At 47.1% G+C, this 27355-nt stretch overlaps 2 protein-coding genes and 1 non-coding gene across 3 annotated transcripts; 2 read left to right on the top strand and 1 right to left on the bottom strand.

Moving 5' to 3' along the window:
- Positions 1–59: 59 nt before the first annotated feature.
- Positions 60–16364, bottom strand: Megf8 (multiple EGF like domains 8). Its single transcript, XM_089593479.1, has 28 exons — positions 16156–16364; positions 15395–15626; positions 14398–14561; positions 14009–14286; positions 13754–13938; positions 13351–13669; positions 13063–13289; positions 12726–12962; positions 12368–12655; positions 12125–12262; positions 11808–12052; positions 11128–11745; positions 10565–11043; positions 9300–10486; positions 8740–9224; positions 7874–8656; positions 7023–7791; positions 6735–6940; positions 6368–6653; positions 6065–6275; positions 5960–5986; positions 5561–5876; positions 5320–5495; positions 4986–5239; positions 4714–4722; positions 4448–4635; positions 3769–4362; positions 60–3533 (listed from the first exon to the last, which is right to left on the bottom strand). The coding sequence occupies exons 2-28, from the start codon at positions 15597–15599 to the stop codon at positions 3261–3263; spliced, it is 9147 nt and encodes a 3048-aa protein (XP_089449605.1). The 5' UTR covers positions 15600–15626; positions 16156–16364; the 3' UTR covers positions 60–3260.
- A 2713-nt stretch (positions 16365–19077) lies between these two features.
- LOC111642921 (U2 spliceosomal RNA) lies at positions 19078–19270 on the top strand. The gene has a single exon (XR_002759611.2). It is a non-coding gene; the product is annotated as a U2 spliceosomal RNA (small nuclear RNA).
- A 7074-nt stretch (positions 19271–26344) lies between these two features.
- On the top strand, positions 26345–27085 carry LOC149374553 (uncharacterized). The gene has a single exon (XM_089592595.1). It carries the CDS (start codon positions 26345–26347, stop codon positions 27083–27085), a length of 741 nt encoding a protein of 246 aa, XP_089448721.1.
- The last annotated feature ends 270 nt before the right edge of the window (positions 27086–27355 follow it).

Genomic DNA, 27355 nt, shown 5'->3' with positions numbered 1-27355 from the left:
ATAAAGGAGCACTCAAGTTTATTTTCCTTCCTTTTTCCACGTTTATTGTATCATTTCTGTTTTATACACAGTTTTTTTTTTTAGGATAGAGACAAACATTACCCTCTGCGCAGGACTTGTTGCAACTTTGCAACCTTTAACAGCTCCGTAACACAGGTATTTTAGCGTTAAACGAAAAACCTGAATGCCACTGTAATACACGTATCTCACCCCCTTTTTTTTCAATGCTATGTAGCTGCCAGTGTTGGAAGATTTTTAGCTTTTTGAGAATCTCAGTAATACTTAATAGTACATACAAAATTTAAATTAACATTGTGGAATCTGTACAAATGACAATTTGCGTCATGTACATCATGTGTTTATATTCTTTTTTTTTCTTCGAATCTGCGTTACTTGATTGCGCGTTTTTTGCATGTACATTAGTTACTTTTTTTTTTCTTCACTATGAATAATTGCGAAAAAAAAGTTTCACGCTTGTATACAGTATAAGCTTCTTTATTTCTTCATTTTAAAAAACTTTTGTTTAATTTTTATTTGTACAACTTTACCGCACTACAAACAGCACCATGAATAATTAGTATCCCCAAAGGGTATATGGATGGAAATAAATCGGTTATTCGGTTGTATATACTAACGGAAAAGGTGAAATTTTCAAAAAATTGGCTTGAGTGAGAAATATATTTTATCCGACGAACAGTTAGGGAACTGTTATAAAATATATGTATGTACAGTTTTTTATTATTGTTATTGGCAAGTAAATCTGTAACGTAATTCAGAAAAAATATTTTACATCTCATTTACTTGTTTGGATAATTTTCACAGTTTTTTTGGCATTATTTTTAAACAAGTGATAGTTTAAACTGGAGCATTCGTGATATTTACCAATTTACATTAAAAAGCCTTCAGAATTACACAACAAATTTTCGAAAACTCGTAAAATTTATAAAAATATATTTCCGTTACAAACCGAATTTTTCAATGCTTTACCAGCTCTCATTCGTCGTTGAAAACATTGATTTGGATTTCATTTAATCTTACGCGATTTTTTACGGGAATCGAGACCGAATTTGTATGAAATAATTAAGAATAACAATCGCTCAATAGTACATAACACAACAATGGACGTCTTGTATTACATAAAGTATACGATATTATATTGCTCTTATAATTTTCTGAAACAAAGATACTTTGTCAAGTATAATCTTAATTAATAATATATACATTTTACAAGTGTACGCAATAATTACACGTAACTACATTTATGTATAAAAAAAATAATATGAAATCTAACTACTGGTTGAAAGAAACATTGAAAAATCACCCTCAAATCCTTGTTAGTTAACACAAAACGCCAACGATCCTTATTTTTAATCTGAACACATTTTGTTTCGTCGCTAAAGTACGAGAAACTTCAACAAATCGCGCTAAAAATACCTAATAAAGTATCATAAATTCTCGGAGCTATATTAGACTGTAAGAATTAACGCTATTGTTTCCTCCTTTATTCATGTAATCACTTAGTCGATACTAAATAGTTAGCCGACGATTACTAATCAACAAATTCAACACTTCGAATCAAACAGAGGGACTTTTAAAAAATATTTTTTCCCTTCTATAATTAGTAAATTAAGAATATCGTTTCCATAACGAACTACATCTACTTTAATTTTGAGATTAAAATAGCGAGGTTTCAGTGCTCATAAAACTGACAAATGTGGCGCTTTTCCTCCCACAACGAAAATTTTATCCATAGGAACCATCCACGTGGTTTCTCAATTTTATCATCAATCGATACTACACTGTTATTACTAATATTGTTTTTATAATTATTATAATTATTGTTTTTTTAATTTTTTTTATAGTTAATTTGTGATTGTTAAGCATCACAATCGAGTACTCTCATTCGTGCATCGTTGACTGACGGAATGTAAAATCGCGCGCTTGGGTGAAACGAGAGTGTGAGAGTAGCAATAAATCGTGTGAGTTGTCGTGCGACTTTTAACTAGTGAAGAAAAGCTCAATTGTACAAAAAGAAACAACACTAGGTACACCTACCTACTAATGTATATTTTAAACATTTTTTGCCTCTTCTAGTTTATTGACTGAATTTTATTGCACATAATTGTCGGGCGCTTCTTATCGTCGATGAATTGCAGCTTGCCCTCGTACACGCGAGTAAATATTGTCTCGTTTGATAAACCGGTGCACGCATTAAATGTAAAAACCATCAGAGCGGCTTTTCCGCGCGATGCATAAACGAGAATACTTTTCTAATACTGTTGGCTTGAAGAATATTACAATTAGGTGTCGCGTGTGCTCGACGCGAACCTTTTTTTTTCTCTCGCATACTGTATTCATACGAACTCGTATTTTTTCTCCATGTGGTATCAAGTCTAAAATTAATGTGCGCGACGTATAAGTGACAGTCGATGAACACCCAAACGGGTATTGGAGAGAGTAACCGAGTCTGTGATGGTGCAACACGTGAAATACATATGGACATATCCATGCGGTAACTACACGATTAAAAGATGAGCGATTTTTTTTTTTTTTTTTTTTTTTTTCATTATTGCACAAGTGTATCGGTAAACGCAAGGGGATCGTATACAGCTTTCATTTTCGTTCATCCGTCACGTATAGCTTCGGACAGTCTTGTGTCATGGAATGGTGTGTAAGACGATCACGGGGTGTTCGTCAAATTTCACGTTACACTCGCTTTCACCGTCCGACATATTCTTCAGGTAATACACTCATGTACTTACCCTAATACAAAAGCTACGTTACGTTTCTTTCGATTTTATTTACACCGCAGTCATTGCAATATCTTTCTACGCTTGAAAGAGAAAAAAACATCCTTCGCGTAGTTGTTGCTCAATCGATATAAAATTATCACCAATACGTATACTTCATCAATGATCGTTTTTGATTTTGCGAACTCACTCATTAATTACAAATGCATTAAATTTCTTATCAAAAGATACAACCATTGTTATTTCACACGTTACGATGAAAACATGTGTACGAGTGTGCGTGTAAATCGACATTCTCGAAAACGGAGAACCCCACACGTGTACATTACGCCGTTTTACTACGCCACTTAAAAATAATTTAAAAAAAAAGATTCGCATTAAAATAAAAAATCACTCAAATCGACACGTCTCGGCGTCTGTTTACCCATAAGATTCAACTCCAATATTAGCACCGATACCGATCACCCGCAACACGTACAACCGATCGCAGAGCCAAAAGATGAAAGCAGTTTAGCTCAGAGCGTGGCTGTTGCGTCGCCTGAGGAACACGCGGCTGTTGGCCGGATAGACTCGCGTGAGGAAGATGAGCGAACTGCCGAGGGCGAGTTTAACGGGCGCTTGAACGCCACCGGGTAGCTTTATGAATACCGTGACAACGGCCGCTGCTCCGTCATCGGTCGGCTCGACGGCCACCGGTCTCACGTCGCTGTGGAAATTGACGATCTTGTTGCGCTTGCCCTTTCGCTGCGGCGAACTCGGACTGCACTGGCTCGACAAGTTGCTCTGCAATCGAGACACGTATTTTTTAATTTTCACAATATTTATTGCAACGGATCATCAAGTACTACGCCGATGGAAAGGATTACCAATGCCCATACTTGTCCAAGGATTTCTTAACCGATTCATTTGTAGTTGAAAACTACTCTTGAATGAGTGATTCGCCTTGAGGCAAGTAATAAATCCTTCCCATGAGCGTGTTTTACAGCTCTCGTATGAGCCAAAGCATGTATATATTTACCTCGCGGTCGTAGAGAATAGTCGCAGAGGCGAAAGGCCGCTTGGCCATGTGGAGCATCTCGACGACGTGGCGTCGCCTGGCTCTTCTGACGTCGGCTGCTTGTTTGGTCTTCCAGGCGACGACGCAGGCAGCGAGAAAGAGGAAAAAGCACGAGAAAAACACCGAAAAGAAGACAAAGAGGTCGATGTGCAGCTGGTCCTGCCGGAAGAATATCATGCCGTAGGCGGCGCGGGTGAACTCGCCGGCCGGCGGCTCGACTGCCCTCAAGGCTATGTGGAACTTGGTTTGCCCGAGCTCGTGCTTGTCCTGGGGCAAAGTGAGCACCAGCCGGTTCGTTAGGTTGCGCACAAACAGGAAGGTGAAGCGCTCGTTTATAGTGACATAGGTCGCCAGACCCTCGGCACGGCGTTCCATCACCGTGTACTCGATGCTCGGGTTCCACTGGGATTCGCTCCCGTTGGCCGAGAAATGATAGGAACTGTACGGGTAGTAGTCGACCTTGCGGTCGCGGCCACGGTAACTACCGCCACCGATGTCGTCCGGCCAGACTTTCTCGTAGTCCTTGCGCCACTTTATCTTCTCGTCCAACTCGATCTGAAGAGTATCATTATTCTTTGAATGAGTCCATAAATATACATATATATATATATGACGAGGATTTGGCAAATATTGCAGTTACCTCTTGAAAACCGGTGGACGAGTTGACGTTCACGACAAAGGTGTCGTCTCTCGGACTCAGAAAGAGGTCAAGGGCACCCTGAGTGACGTCGACCAATATCCTGATGTCCACGTTCATGAAGCGCGGCTGTACCATGTAGAATACCGTCTGTCCGGGGTTCAGTGGTCTCGGCTTGACCTTGCATTCGTCTAAATCAGGGAAACAAATCGATGGAAGGTACAAACAATATTTGATGAACACCTATAAGTTAGCCAAGGAGTACAAACCGTAGGGTCCTCCAAAGAATTGGGCACGCGACAAAAACAATCAAGTAAGAATCTCATATTTATATCCACTTACAAGCGAATTGCAGTGTATGATACGATATGAGTATGAGAGCGTGAGAGAAAAGGACGCGGTATTGAGTTCTATGTCAATACGGATTTTTTTTTTTTTTTTTTTTTTTTTAATAAAAAACGTTTAGAATAGTTGTAATCGAAATGACTGATAGTGAACGAGTCTGCGATTGTATGGTCCAATGTTTTAAACATCGGCATACCTATGAGCTTGTAATCGAAGCACATTTTGTTGTCCACGGTGACAGTTTTGTAGCACTGATGGCCCATCACCGGCTTGCCGGAATAATTTTCCCGGCACTTGCTGCACTGGACCATCCAACAAGGAGTCAATCCCGAGTTACCACCCTTAGAAGGCCCACTAACGCAGGACGTCTCGCTTTCCGTGTTGTTGCGACAATCGCACTGCTCACCCGTCACTGGGTCACAAGTCAAGCCATGACCGTGGCATTCGCACCTGTAACGTTTGACCATGAGTTTTATAATATATCAGATTAGTCTTTGTTCAATGTCGAATTTGGATCATTAATGACTCACGGTCTGCACACGTCGCGCAAATCTTCCGTTCCTCTGAAGTATCCTGTAACGCACTCGCCGCATTTATCGCCCCTTGTATTATTGGCACAATTCACGCACTTGGCTTTTGCGACAGGACCCTCGACCAATTGTTTGGTCAACCGTTCGATCGACATTTTGTCAATGGAATTGGGATCCTGAAAGATTTAATTTTCATAAAAAAATAAACGAGGTATATGAGATAATTTATTGGTTTACTTACGGGTACAGTCATGCTTTCGTTGATACAAATGCGAGTGTGGCCGTTGCAGTACTCCAGACAAGGTACGCATTGCCCGTTATCAGCTGGATTGCCGACGTACAGTGGCTTGCACTTTTCGCACTGCGATCCCATGGTGTTGTTGTGACACTCGAGGCATTCGTCGAGCTTATCCGGACCCGCGCAGTTGCTGTGCCCGTTACACTGGCACTGGATCGAGCAGTTGCGACCGACGTAGCCAAAATCACAGCGACAGACGTCCGGTTCGACGCAGGTACCTCGAACGCAACCCTGAGTACACATTGGTACGCACGTTTTTCTGAAAAAAAGGACATTTTTTTTTCCTCATCGATTTCAATCATCCACCCCCCCGAAGTAAGTATATATAGATGTCGTGCCCACCTCCCGTATTCGTTGTAAGAGTGCGTCCTGAAAACACAACATCCTTTTGTATTATGTACAGAATCAGTGATTCATCAAATGTGGGTGTTTCGATGAAGTACTTACAATTCAGTTTTGTATCCTTCGCCACACATGCACTCGAAACCTTCGTCCAGATCGAAGCATTTTTCGCTCTTCGGCGAGCACGTGTGGTGACTGTTTTCACACTCGTTCTCCGGGGGACAGCGAACGTAATGCCACGAGAATTTCAAGGGCAACCTCGGCGAATCGGCTAAAGCGTCGCTCACGTGATGCTTCGACTCGTCGGACGTAAGAGCTTGCGCAATATTATTTTTCACGTTAAGTATAGCAAAAAAAAAAAAAAAAAGAACCAACGACAAAGTATTCAGTGATCGTGGAGTGGCTTACAGAGATTGGTCGTCGGATACTGCTGGTAGAAGAGCATTTCGCAGGTACCGTCGGCTGGGTGGTCGAAACCTGGCGGGGCTTCCAGAGATCCCTCGGTGCATATACCTTGTCCGGTCACGCTGGTCGAGTCCAGGGAGCACCAGCCGCAATGGGAGTGCTTCAAACAGGTGCTGCATTGCTTAAAGGTTGAGCAAGGCTCGGGACAATACTCGATGTCCGTGTTGCGCAAAACCAAGCCGCAGACTCCACCGGCACAGTAGAGCGGCTGATACGACGGGGATATACACTGCGAGAAGTTTCATCGTTACAGCGCTTACTTGGGACTCATTGTTAGGACACACAAACTGTATAAAGTGTCGTCGCATACTTCGTTCAGTCTCGTTGACCAACGGCACTCCCTCCAGCCACCCTCGGCACCCGTGCTCCTCAAACAGCTCTTGCAGTCTTGATGCTCGGAGCATCTTTTTTCGCACTGCGTGCTTGTCATCTTGATGCTGGACCTGTTGAATATGTCCTCCGGCACGCAGTTCCAATCGTACACCGGTTCGGCCGTCAACTTCAGTCCGAGTTCGGCTACATTTAAGGGAACATTAATCGGAAATGACGAATCACGTGGATAAGTGGCGGAAAAATTGTTTGGAAGATATAGTCTTACACGTCTTCAAGACTTGTCTGGTCCATACGCAGTTTCCTTGGCAGTTTTTGCATTTCTCGCAGTCACTGGCTGGACACAGCCTTTCGCCGCACTGGTTGACGTCGTTGACGGATTTTTGCCAATGCTTGCACTTGTTTTGCTCGTCGCAATCCTTGTCCGCGGGTATGCACTTGCCGTGGCAATCGACGCACCATTTGCAAACCGGCTCCTTCTCCCGGTAGTACGGCCACTCGGCCAAACAATCCGTGCAAGTTTTGAAGTTTTCGCACTTGCGGTTGGACATCCACTCGGAGTTGCAGAATATGCCGTTGGAACGATGGGCCTTGGTAACGTTCACGTCGCACTTGTCGTCCCGGTGCAACGACTCCTCGTTTGAGAAACAGTACGAGGCATTTGCCCCGGTGACGGTGGTGACCGAGCAAAAGGAGCAGCCGTAATATTTCCGACAGGTGATCTTGTCCGTCCACAAGTTGCACAAGTCTTCGGGAACGTGGATGAGGGTGACGTGGCTTTTGATTCCCCCGTCGAAACCCCCGACCACGTAAATGGCGTTGCTCTCGGGATCGGCGTGTGTCATAGCGTGGGCGTAAGCCGGTGGCGGTGGGTTGCCTATTATCTCCATGTCCTTGGTTATCAGCCGGATCCACAAGTTGCACGAGTACTGGTGCGCTATCAGCGAGTCCGTGGTGTTGTGAGGGTTTTGCCGGCCTCCAAATATCACCATGTAATCGTCCGTCGTTACGGCGGAGTGAAGGAAACGCGCTTGTGGCTACAAATTTGGAAAATACAACTTTGTACCTACTTTTTTTTTATATCCTCTATCCAACAATAATACGTATGTATATGCTTACCGTCCCATCAGACGCGTCGTCTTCGAACGGTGGCAACACGGACCACGTCTTTGTCTTGTAATTCAGCGCGTAAAGCTTGTTCGATATGAATGTTCGGTTGATGGCGTACGTGTAGCCTCCAAACACGTAAAAGCTGTTTGATTTGTCGTGAAAAACGGTGGAATGCCCGTAAACGCCCAGAGGTCCGTTTCCATTGGTGGTTACCGTATCCCAAGTTTTCCTCTCGAGGTTGAACTCCCACACAGTGTCCAAGTAGCCGTACCTAGGGCTGAATCCGCCAATGAGCACCAAACTCTCGGACTCGCCGTGATCCCGGTACAGCGTGAGGGTGTGTCCAGCCAGGGGTGGTGGCTCCTTCTGGGCGGCCGACCTGTCGACTATTTGACTCCAACGCTGCTGTTGCAGGCTAAACTTCCAAAAGTCGTTGAGCGTGTTGTTCGACAGGCCCTGGATGCCCTCCTCTTTCATGGACAGACCACCGTACACGTAGATCTGTTGGCGGCTGTGCACGATCTCCGCGGCGTGGAAGTAACGGCCCTGGGGCATCGAAGCCTCCGACGTCGATTCAACGGTGACGGGCATCCACGTGCTGTTTTTCGTGTCGAACAGCCGGATGTCGTTGAGGGGCCCGTGGCTGAGCGAGTAGCCGCCAAACATCCACAAACTGCCGCGACGATCCGCCACTAGGCTGTGACCGAAACGCGGTAGGGTTTTGCGCAAATGGTCCAGTTGATCGGCAAGGTACTCGCTGTTGAAGAGCTCCGTGAATACCAGCTGGTTGTCCTAAAAAATCACGGTGGAACGATTATTGTTCTCTCCTCGTCAATGTTATTGAAAGAGAATTTGGAGAAGTAGGTATTACTTACCTTGATGAAAATAGAGCAATCGCGTCCTCCAAAGCCCGGCGTGCAAACGCAGTGCCCGTAAGCCTTGTCGCACACCCCTTGCTTCTTGTTGGAGGAGCAATTTTTCGGGCACAGCTCGATGTCGCAATTGATGCCAACGAAGCCGGCCTTGCAGAGACAATTGCCGTTGCGGCACTCCCGGTTAGACGGGCAATTGTTGCACGTCATGACGACGTAGCTGGCGTTGAAGCCCTCGACTTCGTCCAATTGTTTGTAGTGTACGGTCAAAAAGCCAGATTTGGCCTCTACGGTCACGGGGTAATCGGTACTCTCGGTGCAATACACCCCGAGCAATTGGCTCTGATGGCTCGTCGTGGTCGACACGAAAGCCGGCAACCCGTCGTACACGTAGACACTGTTCTCTTGGCAGCTGACGTTTATGTCGTCGTGTATGGTGAACTGGATCACGCTCTGGATACTCGGGGTCATCGTGTCGGACGAGAGACCTGCAAGAATAAAATTTTCGAATCCAATTTTTTTTTACCAACAAAAAAAAGGAAAGAAAAAAAAAAAAAAAATACCTTTTTCGGGGCTGACAATCCAAAGGCACTCTCTGGTCAGCGAGCCACCGAGATGACTCTCCCACAGACTGAGCTGCGAGTGCCGGCTACCCAGGCCCTGCTTGTCGCTGCCCTCTCCCTCGAGCATTCCCCTCGACATGCACCCGTAGTAGCACATACCCCCGTTCCTCGGGTCCCCGTAATAGCCCTTCTTACAAATCTCGCAGTGGTCGCCCTCGGTGTTGTCCTTGCAGAAACAGATGCCGGTCTGGCCGTCGCAGATCCCCAAATCGCTGTGCTGGTTGCAATCGCACACCCGACAACCGAGACCGGTGGTCGCGTTGCCGTAGCTGCCCACTTGGCACGCGTCGCAGTACCTACCCTCCGTCCAGTTTTGGCACTTGTCGCACACTCCAGGGCCATGAACGCAGGTCGAGTGGTTGTGACACCCGCAATTGGTGCGACAATCGGGCCCGGTCCAGCCTAGGTGGCACTCGCACTTGTAGTCGGGTGCCTCGCTACAGTAACCGTTGACGCACTTTTCGTAACACGTTTTGGTGCAGTTCTCCCTGCCGTCGCCGTTGAAACCCCGCTTGCACTGGCAACTGTAGCTCCCGTGGGTGTTTGTGCACACGGCGTTCTGGTGGCAGTCGTGCAACCCAAGATCGCACTCGTCCACGTCCGGGCACTGGGCGTACGCCCAACCGGCCGTCAGCTCGACTCCCGGAATTACCGCGATCGTGGTGTCGTTTTGCAGTTGACGGTCGCGTATGACCTGGCTGCAATTGACGTGCGCCCGGTTAAAGTCACCCTGCACGCAGACACCGAGAATGGGATTCTCGAGGCTGTAGCACCAGCCGCAGCTCAACGAGTGCAGGCAGTTGGAGCAATTGGTGTGCCGGCTACAGCTTTTGCACTGGTCGTTGCCGCTGAGCGCCAAACTGCTGCTGCTGCTGCTGCTTCTGGAGGTGATGCCCATCAGGCCAGCTTGGTCGGTCCATTCGCGACAGAGGCCAAACTGGTATTCGGACGTGTACACGGAGAAGGAGAAGCACTCTTTGGTCGCCTCGCACCACACGCACCGGCCGCGCTCGTCCAGGCATTGGGTACAATTTGAGCGCCGTGTACACGGTACGGGACACTGGTCCAGGCTCACCACAGCGTTCGGCAGTCGACCTATACGGGTGCACCGCGCGTCCTCCGTCCACCTGTGAGCCAGTTGAGAGTATATTATACATGAGACACGTGTGATTTAGGACCATAATCAGGTATCATTGTCGACTCACCATTCGCAAATAGTCGTCCCGACGCAAGACTCGCAAGATATGTAGTTGGAACAATTGGCGCACATCGAGGGATTGATGGTGAGGTAGTGCCACTCTCGGGTGGGATGATTGTTCTCGTCCAGCGTGTCGACGACACAGCTCTCGGATTCATCGACCGAGCGGGGCAGGCACTCGTTGTTGACGTTGCACCAGCCGCAAGCCGAGTCCACCAGACAGTGCATGCAATTTTTGTATTGGCCGCACGAGCCGTTCTGGTACGGCTCGAGGTACTCGAAGGTGAAAACCTTCGGATTCTCGTCCACCCGGTTGTGGATGATCTCCATCTTGCTGCTCTGCGATTGGCTAGTGGTCACCATTCTCTTGGATTCAAAGTCCAAAAGGTAGCGGCCTGGCGAGAAGGAGATGGCGTTGAATGCCTCGCTCGACGCCCGCATTGGTATACACTGGGACGTTTCCGCGGTCAAATTTGCCACGACCATCTATTAAATCACAAGTGTACGAATTTTATCATATCACCGATCCTTGACAACCGATATTGTACCAAAGATAAGAGAAACACCCACCAGATCCTGGGTATCGTTGTTTTGGGAGACCCGCAAGGTGGCACTGTTGTAGCTGACGCAGATCTTCATGGATTCGAGTTTTCCGTCCCATATCATATGTGGCAGTCTCAGGAACCCAATGAGCCTGGCGATCATCTCACCGCCAAGTCCGGACTCGGTTTTGGCGCCCTGCATCGACGGCACGCTAAAATCCACCGTAGTCGCGTTGACGATCATCACGGAATCCGGCTGGCTGAAGTTCACCGGTGGCTTGTACTTGAGGAACGTCAAGCCCGGCCGCTTGTCCATTTCCCGGCACTCCTCGACCCGCGCGATTTCCGTGCCCTTCATGCCCCACCAGCCGGGTATCTGGCTGAGCGTGTCGTCCCGCAGCCCGCACACCCCGTAGTTGTCGTCCCTGTGATGGCAGAGGGCGTTCTGCACGCACCAGGTGCACGTGCCCAGGTTGAACTTGTTGGATGCAGAGCTGCGGCCGCGAGCGTTGGTGCCCCAACCACCCCCCGGTTGACCGTGTATCAGACACGAGTGGCAATCCTCCAAGGCTGGACAAACTCCGGGACAACGGGTCGTCTGGAGATTGGTCGTGCAGTTGATCACCACCGTCCTACCGTAACAGTTCTAAAAAAAACAGGGCGGAATTCATACATTGAACGACGAGTCATCGTTTTGTAAAGGAGTACCTCGTCAGCCGAACACCAGCCGCATTCCGGGTTGGCGGAGCACTCGAGGAGGCTCTTGTGTCTGGAACAGTATTGTTCGGGCTCCAGGGGATCCCCCTCGGCAGGGGCAAGCGTCGACGGCAGGGTATAAGCCAATAGATCCGCGTTGACGTTGCCATGATAACCACCTACGAGTAACAACGTGCTGCCGTACCTCACGTCGGAAGCGTGGGCGAATACACCTTGTTGTTTCGGATACTGCGAGTCTAGTGAGAAAAACATAGCTTTTTTGTTTTATGTTTCATTTCGTAATTGGATTGAAAATAAAACAGCATTACCTTTGTCACTGGTGTTCAAAACGTCATGGCTCACCCAAGCGTGACAACCAAGGTGATACAGGTACATCTGATTATCGTAACAAATCTCCTCCTTGTTGTGCCTGTGGGAGTAACCTCCGAACACCACTAAATAATTTCCTGAAAGCATTCGATTGTCATCGTTAGCCTCTCGTTGAAAAATTAAAGAAAGAAAAAAATAGCAATTTGTGTGGAGCCGCGCGCGTCGTTGCGCAACATACTCACCGATGACGTTGCACGTGTGAAACGCTCGCTCGCGCGGCACGTAGGTATCGCGCAGATCAGCGCGCGGATAATGAATCTCCGACCACACCCTCCTGTCCAGCTGAAAGACAGAGATCCGGTCGGACAATTTGCTGAAACGGGCCACGCTGGCGACCACGCCGCCGTAGACGAGCAGCGAGTTCGTGGCTCGGTGGTAAACCGCGCAGTGGGCCACGACTCGCACGTCGAGCTCCTTACCGCCCCTCGGTCGCACTTCCTGCCACTGTTCCGCCCTCGCCGTTTGATCCGCTGTTCAAACACCACGCGTTACTGACTCTCGATCCTTTGACCGATCGGCAAATATCGATCGTGTACTCACCGAGGCTCAATTTTATCCTGTACAGGCCCGAGGAGAACTCGCCGTCCGCTGTACTACCACCGAACAAGTAAACGTGGCCATCCTCAGCCAACGTGAGCGTGTGCCGAGTCAATTTGGGCGGGTAAAACGGCGCGTTCCTGGACCGCAAGCTCCACAAACTCCTCCTCACGTCGTAGTACCAGAGTTCGTCCGAGAGAGATCCGTCCTCCAGTTTGCCCCCGTAAATGACAAAGCCTCCTAAAGAAAATAAATCACCGTCATCCATAATGGAGGTGGTTGCTCTGCTTTGCACGTGGTGGATGTGAGGAAAAAAAAAAAAAAAAACTTCCTTCCCTACCTTCGTATTTGCACGCCGCGTGTCCGTACCGAGGAGCGGGCTTGGACGTGTCTTTTGTGCTCGATGCTTCGTCGTTGGTTGGCAGCCGAGTGGTCACCGGCTCCAAGATGTCCTGGAGAAACGGGTTGTCGTCGACTCTAGTCTCCACGACGCTCTCTTCCCAGGGGGGACCGTCCATGCCGGCGACTCCCTTGAAAGGAGAAGCATCCAAGGGGCTCCTACGGTGCCTAAAAACCACAACGGGGTATTATTACCTCTCCAGCAATCGTAAATTACATCGAGCCGTACCGAGCGTTCGCTGGTCGGATTCTCCTGGTGTGCTTCTTTTTGTCATCGCCGTCGCTGGTGTCGTTGGACGCGGTAACGTGCTGGTTTTTCCTGGCTCGCTCTCGGTGCTCCGAGATTTTTGGCTCTCGCAGCACGTGGCGGGTGCCCTCAATGTTTCCCCTCTCCCGCAACGACGACGTGTTGTTCTCCTTGAAGCCTATCAGCGACTTCCAAAATATCGAGGCCGGCAGCTCGTCCTGTTTGTTGGCGCCCACTCCCATGTTCTCCAATTCGCTGGCTATCAGCATCGGGTCCACGTATTCGACCGACGATACGGCTTCTGCGTCAAAATTGTACACATTTTTTCTCTCAGGTGTCCTTTTCGTCGAGACAAGCTTGGACTTTTTTAGCGGTTCTATAGTACCCAACACGTTGCCGTACTCGTCTTCCCATTGACTCGTCGAGAAACGGTAAGTCTCCAGTTCGCTTAACACGTAGTTGAGATTGTAGCCTCCGAAAACGTACAGCGAGTCGGTCTCGCTGACGTAAACGACAGTGTGGGCAGCCCTGGGAGTCATGCCCCCCTCGGAGTGCGACAGCCAATGCCACCTGCAACAATGACACATTATTATACCCGCACTTTGTATGCAACGTTTGTTGCAAAACATGAAAGACTAACTTGTTTCCTTCCGGGCGGCTTTTGTGGAGTGAGCATGACTGCCCGGAGTACCCGCTGTGGCACTGGCAGTGTTTCAATCCGCAGACACCTCCGATCCCACAATTGTTCGGGCACAGTGTTCTGGAACAGTCCTTGCCTCCCCAGTCGTTTTCGCAAAAGCACGTGTTGTTTATGCACTTTCCGCGTCCCGTGCAGTTGTTTGGACAATCGTTAACGGAAAATTCTGCGTGAAAACCATCCAGAACGTAATTCGTGTCACTGTACAGGAGAATCAGCATCTGCGAGAACGATGGTTTGTTGATTCGGTTAATGGGTGCCACAAGCAATATCATTAATCTACAAAGAGAGGCAATTGAAAAAAAAAAATAAATAAATAAAACAATACTAACGTGTCCGGACGAGGCTGTTACCAGTTGTGGCTCCGTTTTGCCGCTGAAGCTTCCCAAAAGTGTGGATCTGAAGGAATCCCCGTCGTAAACGAATATGTAGTCGTAACTGCATTCCGTGCCCATAGTCCGAAAATTCAAAGTTATGAATTGACGGCTGTTGTTGGCTAAAATATTACCAAAGTGTAAATTCATTCAGATTTCATTGATACAAGTTGTTTGATAAATATTACTCGCTAACGGTGCTTGAATGAAAAAAAATAACGTAAATAAGACGTACACATATTTTGACTCATTAGATACCGATACATTTTCATATTTATCCGAACAAAGGACTAGCAACGGGTAACACGTTATAATTGATGAAATTCAGAAGAAAATTTTTTATTTAGACTTTTAACTGATTCGAGAATTGAAATTACAAATGTTGTGTGACGAAAAATTGAGATACTATGCACAACATTGGATTGGAAAAAAAAATAATAATAATTCAGTTTACCGTGGACTCAAAAACTGACTGGGGAAAGCGCTACAATCGTGTTATAATTAATATCAAATATAGATTTAATTTACAAGTGTGAAGGGTTTACAAAAAATTGCAATGAAATTTTCTTCCCACGTCAACGCGACACTAACGATATTAGGGTCAAAAAGAGAAATTTCAGTAGCAGAATTTGTTAAGTCTCTACAAAAGTAATCAAACAATCAACTTTAGATATTTTTACTTATAATAAACTCAACAAAATGACCGAAAAATTACATTAAAAAAAAAAAAAAATTACACCTTACACCGATCGAAAGGTAGATTGGGTTGGCATTTAAAAAAATAACTGGTTTGGTTGATTATCAGAATGCATTAATTGCAAACAATGATGTCCAACTGTGCGTGTCAGATAATACGCACTTGCAATCCCGTAGGTCTGAACTCGGGGGTTTAAAGTCATAAACTCATTTAGATAATAAATATAACGCTCGTGCAAAAGAGCTTGAAATAAAATACCTTTGATAAGCCATTCGCAGTGAGAGTCCTGAGTGTAATTGGCCCCTTTGGGCCCATCGCTTATGACGCCCCAAGACTCGGCAAAGACTTTTCTGGTCTTGTCGCAGGGCATTTGCTTGGCTGACATCTGAGGGGCCAAATCGAATCCCTTCAGCAAACAGCACCAGGTGATGATCCATATCGTTGCAATCACTGACAAACCCATCACAGTGTCAGCAAATTTTTATGGCCACTTGACAGGACAATAATAACCATTATCGTTAATCTCAGTGATAATTTTGCTCTCCTTTCATGCAATGATAAATCATTAAACCGGCTTGTCAAAAGCATTCAAAGGATTATCTCACCATATTTACATCAATCTTGGTTTTAAACAATCTACATGTATGTATATATATATATTTTATTTTTTTTCGATAACACACATATTGCGTGTTGATATTACAAAAATTATTTGCGTCGCATAGTGTAATTTATACTACAATATTAATAATATTATGTCGATGGGAATATAGTGACATTTTACGATGTATGACGGATTCTGATGGTTTCAATAATTAACTACTTTAAATAAATAAATGAACGCCATAAGTAACACTATTCGCCAAAACTGTGTACGATAAAATAAGTGAAGTCGATGCAAAGTGTTTCAAAAGTAACTCGTGAGTATGAAAAAAAAAACCTTTTGTAAAAATGTTAAGCCCAAAAACGAGATGAAAGAGAGTATTTTAAAAATGTACGAAGGAAAAAGGAGCACTCACTCGTTCATCGTCTCAATTTCTATCTCCCAAGTGCAGAGCATCTCCAGGTCCACGAATCTTTTGAGGACTAGCCAAGCCCTCCCAGTCCTGAACACTTCATGGTTACATGCGCTGCTGCACCACCACCACCACAACACCACCGGACTTATGTTATTATCCCTCTCGGAGAGAAAACTCTCAGAGACCCAGGGGACTTGTAAAATCACGCAACTCCCTGCACGCACGGAGTAGACAGCACATAAAAACGCTGGTTTTTAAATGATGAAAAAGAAAAAAGGAAAAAAAACAAAAAAAAAAAAAAAAACTGCACACCTCATGAGCTCCTGTATATTTTTTCGCGAACGGATGTTGAGTGTGCACGTATTACGTAGATAAATACACATATGCATGAACAAATTCGCGCACACGCGAGCTGTGTACACAACAAGCAGCAGTTGGGTGGTAAAAGAGCGTCAGGGTCGCGATGTTACATCAAATTTATCACGCGCCAATCTGCAGATGGCATTAACGATGACATTTAACTACCCTCGCCCGCACTTCTTTTGTGATTTTTGCCTTCTTTATTTCTGACTTTTGTTGTTACTTTTTTTTAATTTTTTTTTTTCACGTTTCAATAACGATTTTCGTGACACAGCGATAATATGTTGGCGTTGTTTTGTATTCACCGTGCGAGATTTAATGTGTAATCCAGGCTGTAGCCGATTGTTGTTGTTGTTGCTGATGCACTTTTTTTTCTTACCAATCTTCCTACTCTTTATTTCTCTCTCTTTCTGTTTTGCACCCGCGTCATCTAAATAGTTAACTTTGAAGTTTTTACTAACAAGTATTCGCTATAGCCCCTTACCGATTGCCAGTACGTAATCAATACTTACTCATCGACAAACGGTAGGATGTGGCAATCGAGATCGGCAATAGGTTCGCATTTCGATAATACACGTATTATAAGCGTATGGGTATAAGTATTTTTGAAAAATTAAAAAAAATAAATAAATAAAAAAAATAACATTAAGTAAACAAACTTTGTTCACAATATTTTTATCGCCTGTAGAACTGGTAGCCTATCCGATTTTCTCTATACGTTTTGGGTTTCATAGATTATAATAAATACTTTGTATGTAGCTCATCGTTATCATCTTAAATTAAAAAAAAAATGATATTACCATGCTAGTAACATAAACATACATACAACGAACTTGTTTTCTACTCCAGGTGAAATATGAGAAAACAGGTTTATTGGTCACTACTCGTCAGAACAACCTTATGTATACTATTATCACAAAAAAAGTGTAACCATACGCAAATTACTCATTTCTTCATAATTTGTTCAGTAATAATTAATTCATATAAAATAGCAACAGTCTTTTTAATACGATATTTCTCATTACTACCTGATTCTATTTCTACAAACCATGACTAGTGAGGGTATACTTTAATGTAAATATGAAGAGTATCACGAAAGCCATATCGTCATATAAACAGACTAATGTATCATCTCGTTTCGGAATTCCTAAGTATTAATTGTTTCATTTATAAATTTCAGAACGTAAATCTCTTTTACTAATTAATAACCAATATTCTTGATCATGACATTGTGTGTTAAAAGTAATATAATTAAATATAAATAATAACTAGATGTAATAGAAAATTATTAGGGAACTTTATTACTGCAACGTTAACAAATTAAGGGATATTAGTGCATGTTTATACGACAAAAACGCTCAACGTATTGATGTAAAAAAACACTTACGGTCATACGGTCTATGCATCACAATAGAAATTTTTGTTTATTAATACTAAATCTTGTATTAACTATAGTTTACATTATTTGTTGTATTGAGTAAACAATTAGAATTGGAACATTAAATAATTATACATTATAACGTTTAAGCGTATGAATGCAAAAAAACACCTATTGTTGTAAGGTTACAAATTTTTGTTTATTATCATGAAAACTTATATAAAATAAAATCTACGTTATTTGATGTATTGAGTAAACAATTAGAATATGGAACTTTAAATTATTATATAATAAAACGGTTTAGACGTTAACACTTATTTTTATAAGGTTATACATTTGTGTTTATTATTATTAAACTTATGTAAAATAAAGTTTACATTGTTTGAGGTATTAAGTAAACAATTGGAATATACTTCAAACATTTATACAATAAAATCGTTCGTAAGGTCATCGCATTAGTAAAAATTTGTGTTTACTCTTACTAAATTATACATTGAATAAAGTTTAGAATATTGTACGTGAGAAGTAAACATTTCTAATACACTTTAAATATTTGAACAATAAAACCGTTCAGCGTATGAATATAAAAAAACACTTATGGTCGTAAGTTTATCGCATTAGTAAAAATTTGTTTACTATCATTAAATCTCACATAAAGTTTACATTGTTTGCTGCATTAAGTAAACAATTAGATTATACTATAAACAATTTGAATATACAATAAAACCGTTCAGTAATGAATGTAAAAAAAAATCACTTATGCTTATCGCATTAGTAAAAATTTCAAAAAATTTGTACTTTTTATTAATAAATCTTATTTTAAATAAAGTGTTTATTGTTTGGCGTAGTAAGTAAATAATAAGAATATACTGCAACAGAGGATAATGCCACGTTATTGTATTCTTATTGATAATTGACCGAACAAATGAAAAAAAAAATTTTTTTTCGTCGAATTCGTGTTTTGTCGATATAAATTTTCATTTTAAAGTAAAGTATGTAGTAACAGTGTTGAATGTGAGTACTGAGGTGTTAATTTCATTTGAATATAGGCGCCAGAATGGGAGAGGACCGAGCCGCTAGCCGCCGACGTCCACCGCTACGCTTCGCCCGCAGCGATTTTGCACTGCTCGCAAGTGTTATGCAAGAACTAGCTTTATAAAGTCGACAAAAAACGTTCGTTTAGCATCGCTTCTCGGCCTTTTGGCTAAGATCAAAGTGTAGTATCTGTTCTTATCAGCTTGATATCTGATACGTCCCCCATTGGGGGACCAGAATATCGAACTGATTTTTGAAAACAGGCGGGACGTCTGGGGCTTGCTCCGGTCCTGCCACGGGTCGGCCATGCATTGCAGTACCGCAAGGATCGGCCCACACAATATAATTAAACATTAAACCCTCTTCCCTTGAGTACTAAGTACTCTTTACCACACTCAGTAAGCAGTGGAATCGCTAATATGATGTACCACATCGGTACGCGTATAAGCGTAACCTGCGAAACTTGTTCTAATACATCAAATGCGTACTGCAGTTGGTTCGTAGATACTTGACTACTACTGCACCATCAGAATCTACATTGTTTTAAATTGTTAATAGATTTCTCCAAAAACTCCAGGAGATGAGGTGTGAAATGTTCACCCTTGGCACCAGGTACCTCGGGGACAACTTTTGTTGCGAAATTCGTGTTCAGTGACCCCAAAAACCCCCTACCCATGAGTCCCGGACCGATTATAGAACGAATATTCTGAAAACTCCAGGAGATGACGTTAGTGCCTTTCGCCCTGGGCACCAGGTACCTCGGGGACAACTTTTGTTGCGAAATTCGTGTTCAGTGACCCCAAAAACCCCCTACCCATGAGTCCCGGACCGATTATAGAACGAATATTCTGAAAACTCCAGGAGATGACGTTAGTGCCTTTCGCCCTGGGCACCAGGTACCTCGGGGACAACTTTTGTTGCGAAATTCGTGTTCAGTGACCCCAAAAACCCCCTACCCATGAGTCCCGGACCGATTATAGAACGAATATTCTGAAAACTCCAGGAGATGACGTTAGTGCCTTTCGCCCTGGGCACCAGGTACCTCGGGGACAACTTTTGTTGCGAAATTCGTGTTCACTAAAACGTACGGGATAATTTCGGAAACGGGCACTACACGCAGTACATGGCTACACGTTCTACTTATGCTTATTGAACTTTCTCGGATCCTACACATAGACGGTGGCGTGGTCAGAGTTAAAAGCTCGCACGTCACCTATTGTTTTGCGTTTTTGGTTCAAACCTCACTTCAAATTTTTTTTTTTTTTATCAATTATACGTTCTTATCCTGTTGCACTCATTGAAACACTAATTTTTTAATTTTTTGCACTTACAATATTTTTTTTAATAAGAAATGTAACAGTTATATAAAAATTCTGAATTAAAAGGTTATTAAGAATTGAATTGAATTGTTAATTGAAGTATGAATCGAATAAACGCTTGACTTACGTTAAATGAAATATTTTAGTTCTGCTACTTTTAATATTTTTTTATAATTACATTTAATATTTGTTGGAGTATTGTATGTTGAATGATGGAAACCCAAACCCATTTAATGATTCTACTTTACGTTACTTAATTTATCGTCTTCGCAAAACTCGTCAACCGATTTTTTTATTTCCTTCGTTTTTCTCTCACAAAACTAGGGAACAACGAAATCACGTGATTTTTACGTTAACACACCTTTTTTGAATAATAAGATAAAATTCTACAAGTAGGAAATTTTTTTTTTAAATGATTAATGTGCATTTTTTTGCTGAAAAAAATTATTTATTCATCACTTTTCACCATGTGCTGTCTCTGTTGAGCCTGAGTCGTCCCCAGTCGATGCGGCGGGAGAAGCGGCAATGTGGCACAACACAAACAATAACAACAGCACCAGTACTGGTCGGGCCGTGGAAATCCCAGGGGGCACGCAGCGGGAGAGGCTCAATAACACCGAAAGAGACGCGGGAGCGTTGGAAAGTCAAAGGCGAGCGCGGCGACGGCCGGAGCCCGAGCAGTTGGAGGTCAAAAACGCCCTCGTGCAAATTCAAAACAAACAGCAGCTTATCGATCTAATGCCGAGAATCAATACCTTTCTGGGCAGATTTAAAAGGCGGAACGGCCCGACGGAGAGGGAGAGAGTGAGGAGGCAGCCACGGGCTCAGGAATGCGTGGACAGGATACAGGCGGCCACGAACCTGCAACGCCTCTACAGAAACAACAGAAAGCGGGCTGTGCAGTCGATCCTAGCGGCCGCTGATCACCGTTGTGAGATTAGCAAGGAGAGAGTGGAGGATCACTTTCGGCGGCAGGCGGCACGTAGGGATGGCGGGGAGGAGTGGCCGGATGTGTTTCAAAGGGACCCCCCGACGCGAAGCAGCAATGACACCCTGTGTGCACCGTTCACAGAGGAGGAGGTGAACGGGTGCCTGAGGCGCCGCACCAACACCGCGCCAGGCCCGGATGGCATCACCTATGACAACTTGAGGAGAGCTGATCCGGGTGCGCTGGTGCTCACGGAGCTGTACAACGCGATATGGAGAACTGAGGGGGTCCCTGCTGAGTGGGGAGCTTCGGAGACCATCCTCCTGCATAAGAAGGGCGACAGGGACGACCTCCGCAACTGGCGGCCGATTGCTCTCGGCAACACAACGCCGAAGCTCTTCACAGCGCTGCTCTCCGAGAGAGTAAAGAGATGGGGCACCGACAACGCTCGCTTTAGCGCGTCGCAGAAGGGCTTCTTGAACTTCGAGGGTTGCTTTGAGCACAATTTTGTGCTGGGAGAGCTGCTGAGGGACGTCAAGACGCGGGGCGGTGAGTTGGTTGTGGCATGGCTGGATCTCGCCAGTGCCTTCGACTCCGTCCCCCACTCTTCCATCTATCGGGCACTCGAGGGCCATGGACTCCCGCTCAAGGTGAGGCGTGTCATTGGTTCGCTGTACTCGGGCCTTACCACCACTGTGCGAGTGGCGGATGGCACCACGGCCCCCATCGAGATCATGGCGGGTGTGAGACAGGGATGCCCATTGAGCCCGGACGTATTTAACCTGACCCTGGAGGTCCTTCTTCGGAATATAGCGACATCAGAAGAGGGATACACGCTGAGGGGTAAAAGATTCAACAACCTCTTTTATGCCGACGACGGGGCCTTGGTTGCCGACTCACCGGAGGGGATGGCGTCGCTGCTGAGGGCTGCGGAGAGGGCTGCGACGGCGATAGGCATAGCATTCAACCCAACCAAGTGTGCGACCCTACACGTCATCGGGGGACGCAACGGAGGTGTGCGGCCGACTGTTTTCGAACTACAGGGGGCGAGCATGCCCGCGCTGGAGCGTGAGGAGGCCTACGAACACCTAGGCATACCAACCGGTTACCAGGTGCGTCAAACACCGGTCTCGGGAATCAGAGACCTCGTGGCCGACGCTGGCAAGATCAACGAATCTCTGCTGGCACCGTGGCAGAAGCTGGATGCGGTCATATTCATCACTTTTCACCATACATTATTGAGAAAAGTTTTTTTTTCCGTCAGGTTAGTACAATAATTTTTTGCACAGCGCTTTGACTCTTTTCTTTATTTATAAATTATTTTTTCAACGTAAATAAGAGGCTACTATTTAAGCAAAAAAATTATATTGCAAAAAAAAAGTCTGTTAGTGTATGAAAAATTATGTAAACCATATTATTGGTAGAACTCAGTTGTTTTTTTTTTTTTTTTTTTTCATTCTGAATATAACTTGCCCAAAAGTATAAAAAAGAAAAAAAAATGTTTACAGGTATCAGAAGAAAATGCTACGAAAATGCCCGGTGAGGCAAAGGACGAGACAAGCGCGAGAGTCGGCGGCAGGTACGCGTGTGAAAAAGCAATCTACCACGCGGGTGCTGGTGCCGACGGTGCGTGCGGCAGCTGATCAATCCATCAAAAATCGCCATGGCGGCTGCGGCTGCCGTTGAACCCGACAGGAAGGTGTCACACGAGGACAACGGGCTCGTCATTCTCCTGCCCATCAGGGAGATGGAAACACTACAGTGTTCTTTGTGTGTGGGGTGCATATACAAAGGTGCGCGGAAAATCGAGAACTACATCCGCCATGCAAAACAACATCACGAGGGTGTGCCCTACAATTACAAGTGCTGGAACTGTGGTTTCGTGGCTCCGGTGGACAAGCGCTACCCGCGAAAAATAGTGTCTGACCACTGTGCGGAGTGTGTCACCGAGTTCGAAGGTGTGAGATCGGGTGCGGTAGACGTGGCAAGACGCGCCGGCATAAGACGTGCCTTGCTGCCGGTGGCCGAGCCGAGGGCGGCTGCGGAGGACGAGGGGCATCAGCGACGGCAGCAGCGGCGACCTGCGCGGCTGCGGCGGCATCAACCGCGGGGAGAGATGGAGCACAGTCCCCCGCAGAGGGAGCGGAGTCCGGAGGCAGGTATCGTAACGACACCCACACATACGCCGGCCTCCAGCGACGGTTCGCCGAGCACATCGAGTGCGTCGTCGTTCGCTACGCCGACAGCAATAAGCCCGGCACACACAGTCAACACCACTGCAAATAGCGACGACGATAGGCCTGCTCCGTCTCCCGCTTCTGCGAGTGCTGTCTCTGCTGAGCCTGAGTCGACTCCAGTCGATGCGGCGGGAGAAGCGGCAATGTGGCACAACACAAACAATAACAACAGCACCAGTACTGGTCGGGCCGTGGAAATCCCAGGGGGCACGCAGCGAGAGAGACTCAATAACACCGAGAGAGACGCGGGAGCGTTGGAAAGTCAAAGGCGAGCGCGGCGACGGCCGGAGCCCGAGCAGTTGGAGGTCAAAAACGCCCTCGTGCAAATTCAAAACAAACAGCAGCTTATCGATCTAATGCCGAGAATCAATACCTTTCTGGGCAGATTTAAAAGGCGGAACGGCCCGACGGAGAGGGAGAGAGTGAGGAGGCAGCCACGGGCTCAGGAATGCGTGGAAAGGATACAGGCGGCCACGAACCTGCAACGCCTCTACAGAAACAACAGAAAGCGGGCTGTGCAGTCGATCCTAGCGGCCGCTGATCACAAGTACGGCCACAACGGCGCCAGCGACACAGCATCACTCCTGGTATTGCCGCACCCCGGACATATGCTCCACGTATATGTCTCTGGACCACCGGACGGTGTCGCTCACCATAAATCGGCGCATCATCCCGGCATACCACCTGCCTATGCGGAGCAACTTGAGAACTCTCTCGTTGCGCCCGTCCCAGGCTCCGAGTGTACCGACAACGAAGGCCTCCACCTCGACGTGGTACCCCCTCGCCGTCAGCTCGTCGACAATCGGCTGGTACTTGGAGACCTTTTCCTGTCTCGCACGGGTAAACGCCTCCTTCCGATTTTCAAATGGCACGCACACGTCCACGATGGTAACTCGGCGGGCCGCCTCGTCGCGCACGACGATGTCCGGTCTGAGCGCGGCCGCTCGCCCGCGGGACCCCGTGACGGTCTTATTCACGGCGATGACTCCCGCGCAGCGCGCGGCCCTGACGAGGCGATTTTGGAGGCTGTCGTGGCGCCGCCGCCTCGCCGTCGAATGCGGCCCACAATGACACAGAACATGCGGGAGCGACTCAAGTCCCGCGCCGCACCGCCGGCATCTCTTATCCAGCCCCTGTATGCCTCGGATCGCAGCGTTGACAGGCAGCACGTTGAGGCGGGCTCGATGTATGAAGCGCCACTCGCAGAAGCGGGTGTTCCTGCCAGTCCTGAGGAAGTGGTTGGACGCTGCGCTCCTCCTCGTCACCTCAAACACCTTGCCCTGGTCCCTTTTGGCTTCCAGGACGCCAGCATAGTACATCCCGAGACTCGCTCGTAGGGCATGGATGACGCCGTTCTTATCTTCCGGCAGCAACGGCCCAGCCCGTCCGCTCACAATCAGACCCATCGAACCACTCTCTGGGTACCACCTCCAGGACAAACCCAGCCTTGCACTCAACCTTCCGGTGGAAGCTCTTACCTTCGACCAATACGACGAGCCCGCGCCAGATAATGGGACCTCCCTATCTCCGGACAGGTAGCGCGCGATGTCGCTCTCGTTTGCGCGCTTACGGAGTCGCTCCGAGGCGGCTTTCTGTAGGAGTTCCATGGCTAGTCCACTCACAATGGGGTCTTTGGCATAAAGAAGCCTGTAGCTATGTGCCACTGTAAGTATATCGTAGAGATCCGCCAAGGGCAGCAGTCCGCCGCCACCCTGTCTCGGGGCGATGTGTACGATCTCGGCGCTCGCTCGCTGGGGTAATCCCATCCACGCCTTGGCCATCCTCTTGATCTCCTTGTCCGCCGTTCCGAGGTACTCCTTCTCGATGCTGGCACCCTGCATAATGAAGTCCAGTCTCGGCAGCAGGAACGTCCCCACCGCATCCAGCTTCTGCCACGGTGCCAGCAGAGATTCGTTGATCTTGCAAGCGTCGGCCACAAGGTCTCTGATTCCCGAGACCGGTGTTTGACGCACCTGATAACCGGTTGGTATGCCTAGGTGTTCGTAGGCCTCCTCACGCTCCAGCGCGGGCATGCTCGCCCCCTGTAGTTCGAAAACAGTCGGCCGCACACCTCCGTTGCGTCCCCCGATGACGTGTAGGGTCGCACACTTAGTTGGGTTGAATGCTATGCCTATCGCCGTCGCCGCCCTCTCCGCAGCCCTCAGCAGCGACGCCATCCCCTCCGGTGAATCGGCAACCAAGGCCCCGTCGTCGGCATAAAAGAGGTTGTTGAATCTTTTACCCCTCAGCGTGTATCCCTCTTCTGATGTCGCTATATTCCGAAGAAGGACTTCCAGGGTCAGGTTAAATACGTCCGGGCTCAATGGGCATCCCTGCCTCACACCCGCCATGATCTCGATGGGGGCCGTGGTGCCATCCGCCACTCGCACCGTGGTGGTAAGGCCCGAGTACAGCGAACCAATGACACGCCTCACCTTGAGCGGGAGTCCATGGCCCTCGAGCGCCCGATAGATGGAAGAATGGGGGACGGAGTCGAAGGCACTGGCGAGATCCAGCCATACACATCGCCCCGAGACAGGGTGGTGGCGGTCTGCTGCCCTTGGCGGACCTTTACGATATACTTACAGTGGCACATAGCTACAGGCTTCTTTATGCCAAAGACCCCATTGTGAGTGGACTGGCCATGGAACTCCTACAGAAAGCCGCCTCGGAGCGACTCCGTAAGCGCGCGAACGAGAGCGACATCGCGCGCTACCTGTCCGGAGATATGGGGGTCCCATTATCTGGCGCGGGCTCGTCGTATTGGTCGAAGGTAAGAGCTTCCACCGGAAGGTTGAGTGCAAGGCTGGGTTTGTCCTGGAGGTGGTACCCAGAGAGTGGTTCGATGGGTCTGATTGTGAGCGGACGGGCTGGGCCGTTGCTGCCGGAAGATAAGAACGGCGTCATCCATGCCCTACGAGCGAGTCTCGGGATGTACTATGCTGGCGTCCTGGAAGCCAAAAGGGACCAGGGCAAGGTGTTTGAGGTGACGAGGAGGAGCGCAGCGTCCAACCACTTCCTCAGGACTGGCAGGAACACCCGCTTCTGCGAGTGGCGCTTCATACATCGAGCCCGCCTCAACGTGCTGCCTGTCAACGCTGCGATCCGAGGCATACAGGGGCTGGATAAGAGATGCCGGCGGTGCGGCGCGGGACTTGAGTCGCTCCCGCATGTTCTGTGTCATTGTGGGCCGCATTCGACGGCGAGGCGGCGGCGCCACGACAGCCTCCAAAATCGCCTCGTCAGGGCCGCGCGCTGCGCGGGAGTCATCGCCGTGAATAAGACCGTCACGGGGTCCCGCGGGCGAGCGGCCGCGCTCAGACCGGACATCGTCGTGCGCGACGAGGCGGCCCGCCGAGTTACCATCGTGGACGTGTGCGTGCCATTTGAAAATCGGAAGGAGGCGTTTACCCGTGCGAGACAGGAAAAGGTCTCCAAGTACCAGCCGATTGTCGACGAGCTGACGGCGAGGGGGTACCACGTCGAGGTGGAGGCCTTCGTTGTTGGTGCACTCGGAGCCTGGGACGGGCGCAACGAGAGGGTACTCAAGTTGCTCCGCATAGGCAGATGGTACGCCGGGATGATGCGACGATTCATGGTGAGCGACACCGTCCGGTGGTCCAGAGACATATACGTGGAGCATATGTCCGGGGTGCGGCAATACCAGGAGTGATGCTGTGTCGCTGGCGCCGTTGTGGCCGTACTGGTGAATCGGTGTTAAGTGTCTACTGTTATGTATCTAACGGTGAAAGTAAAACAGCAACGTAGGCCTAGCGATATTCTAAAATAGTTTTATAAATAATAACAAGTGACGAACTAAACACAACCTAATAACAGGTTCAAATTATACTGTATACCAAAGCAAGGATAAGTGTCAAGTGCTGTGATTTAAATTTAAGTAAGAAAAGTGCAATTAGTGTAAACGCTATATTTAATATTTTAA

This window comes from Copidosoma floridanum, unplaced genomic scaffold, assembly GCF_036245765.1.
Source record: "Copidosoma floridanum isolate Cflo_tuat_1 unplaced genomic scaffold, Cflo_Japanese_pri ptg000019l, whole genome shotgun sequence".
Lineage (NCBI taxonomy): Eukaryota > Metazoa > Arthropoda > Insecta > Hymenoptera > Encyrtidae > Copidosoma > Copidosoma floridanum.
This window is presented reverse-complemented; position numbering and strand designations above follow the sequence as displayed.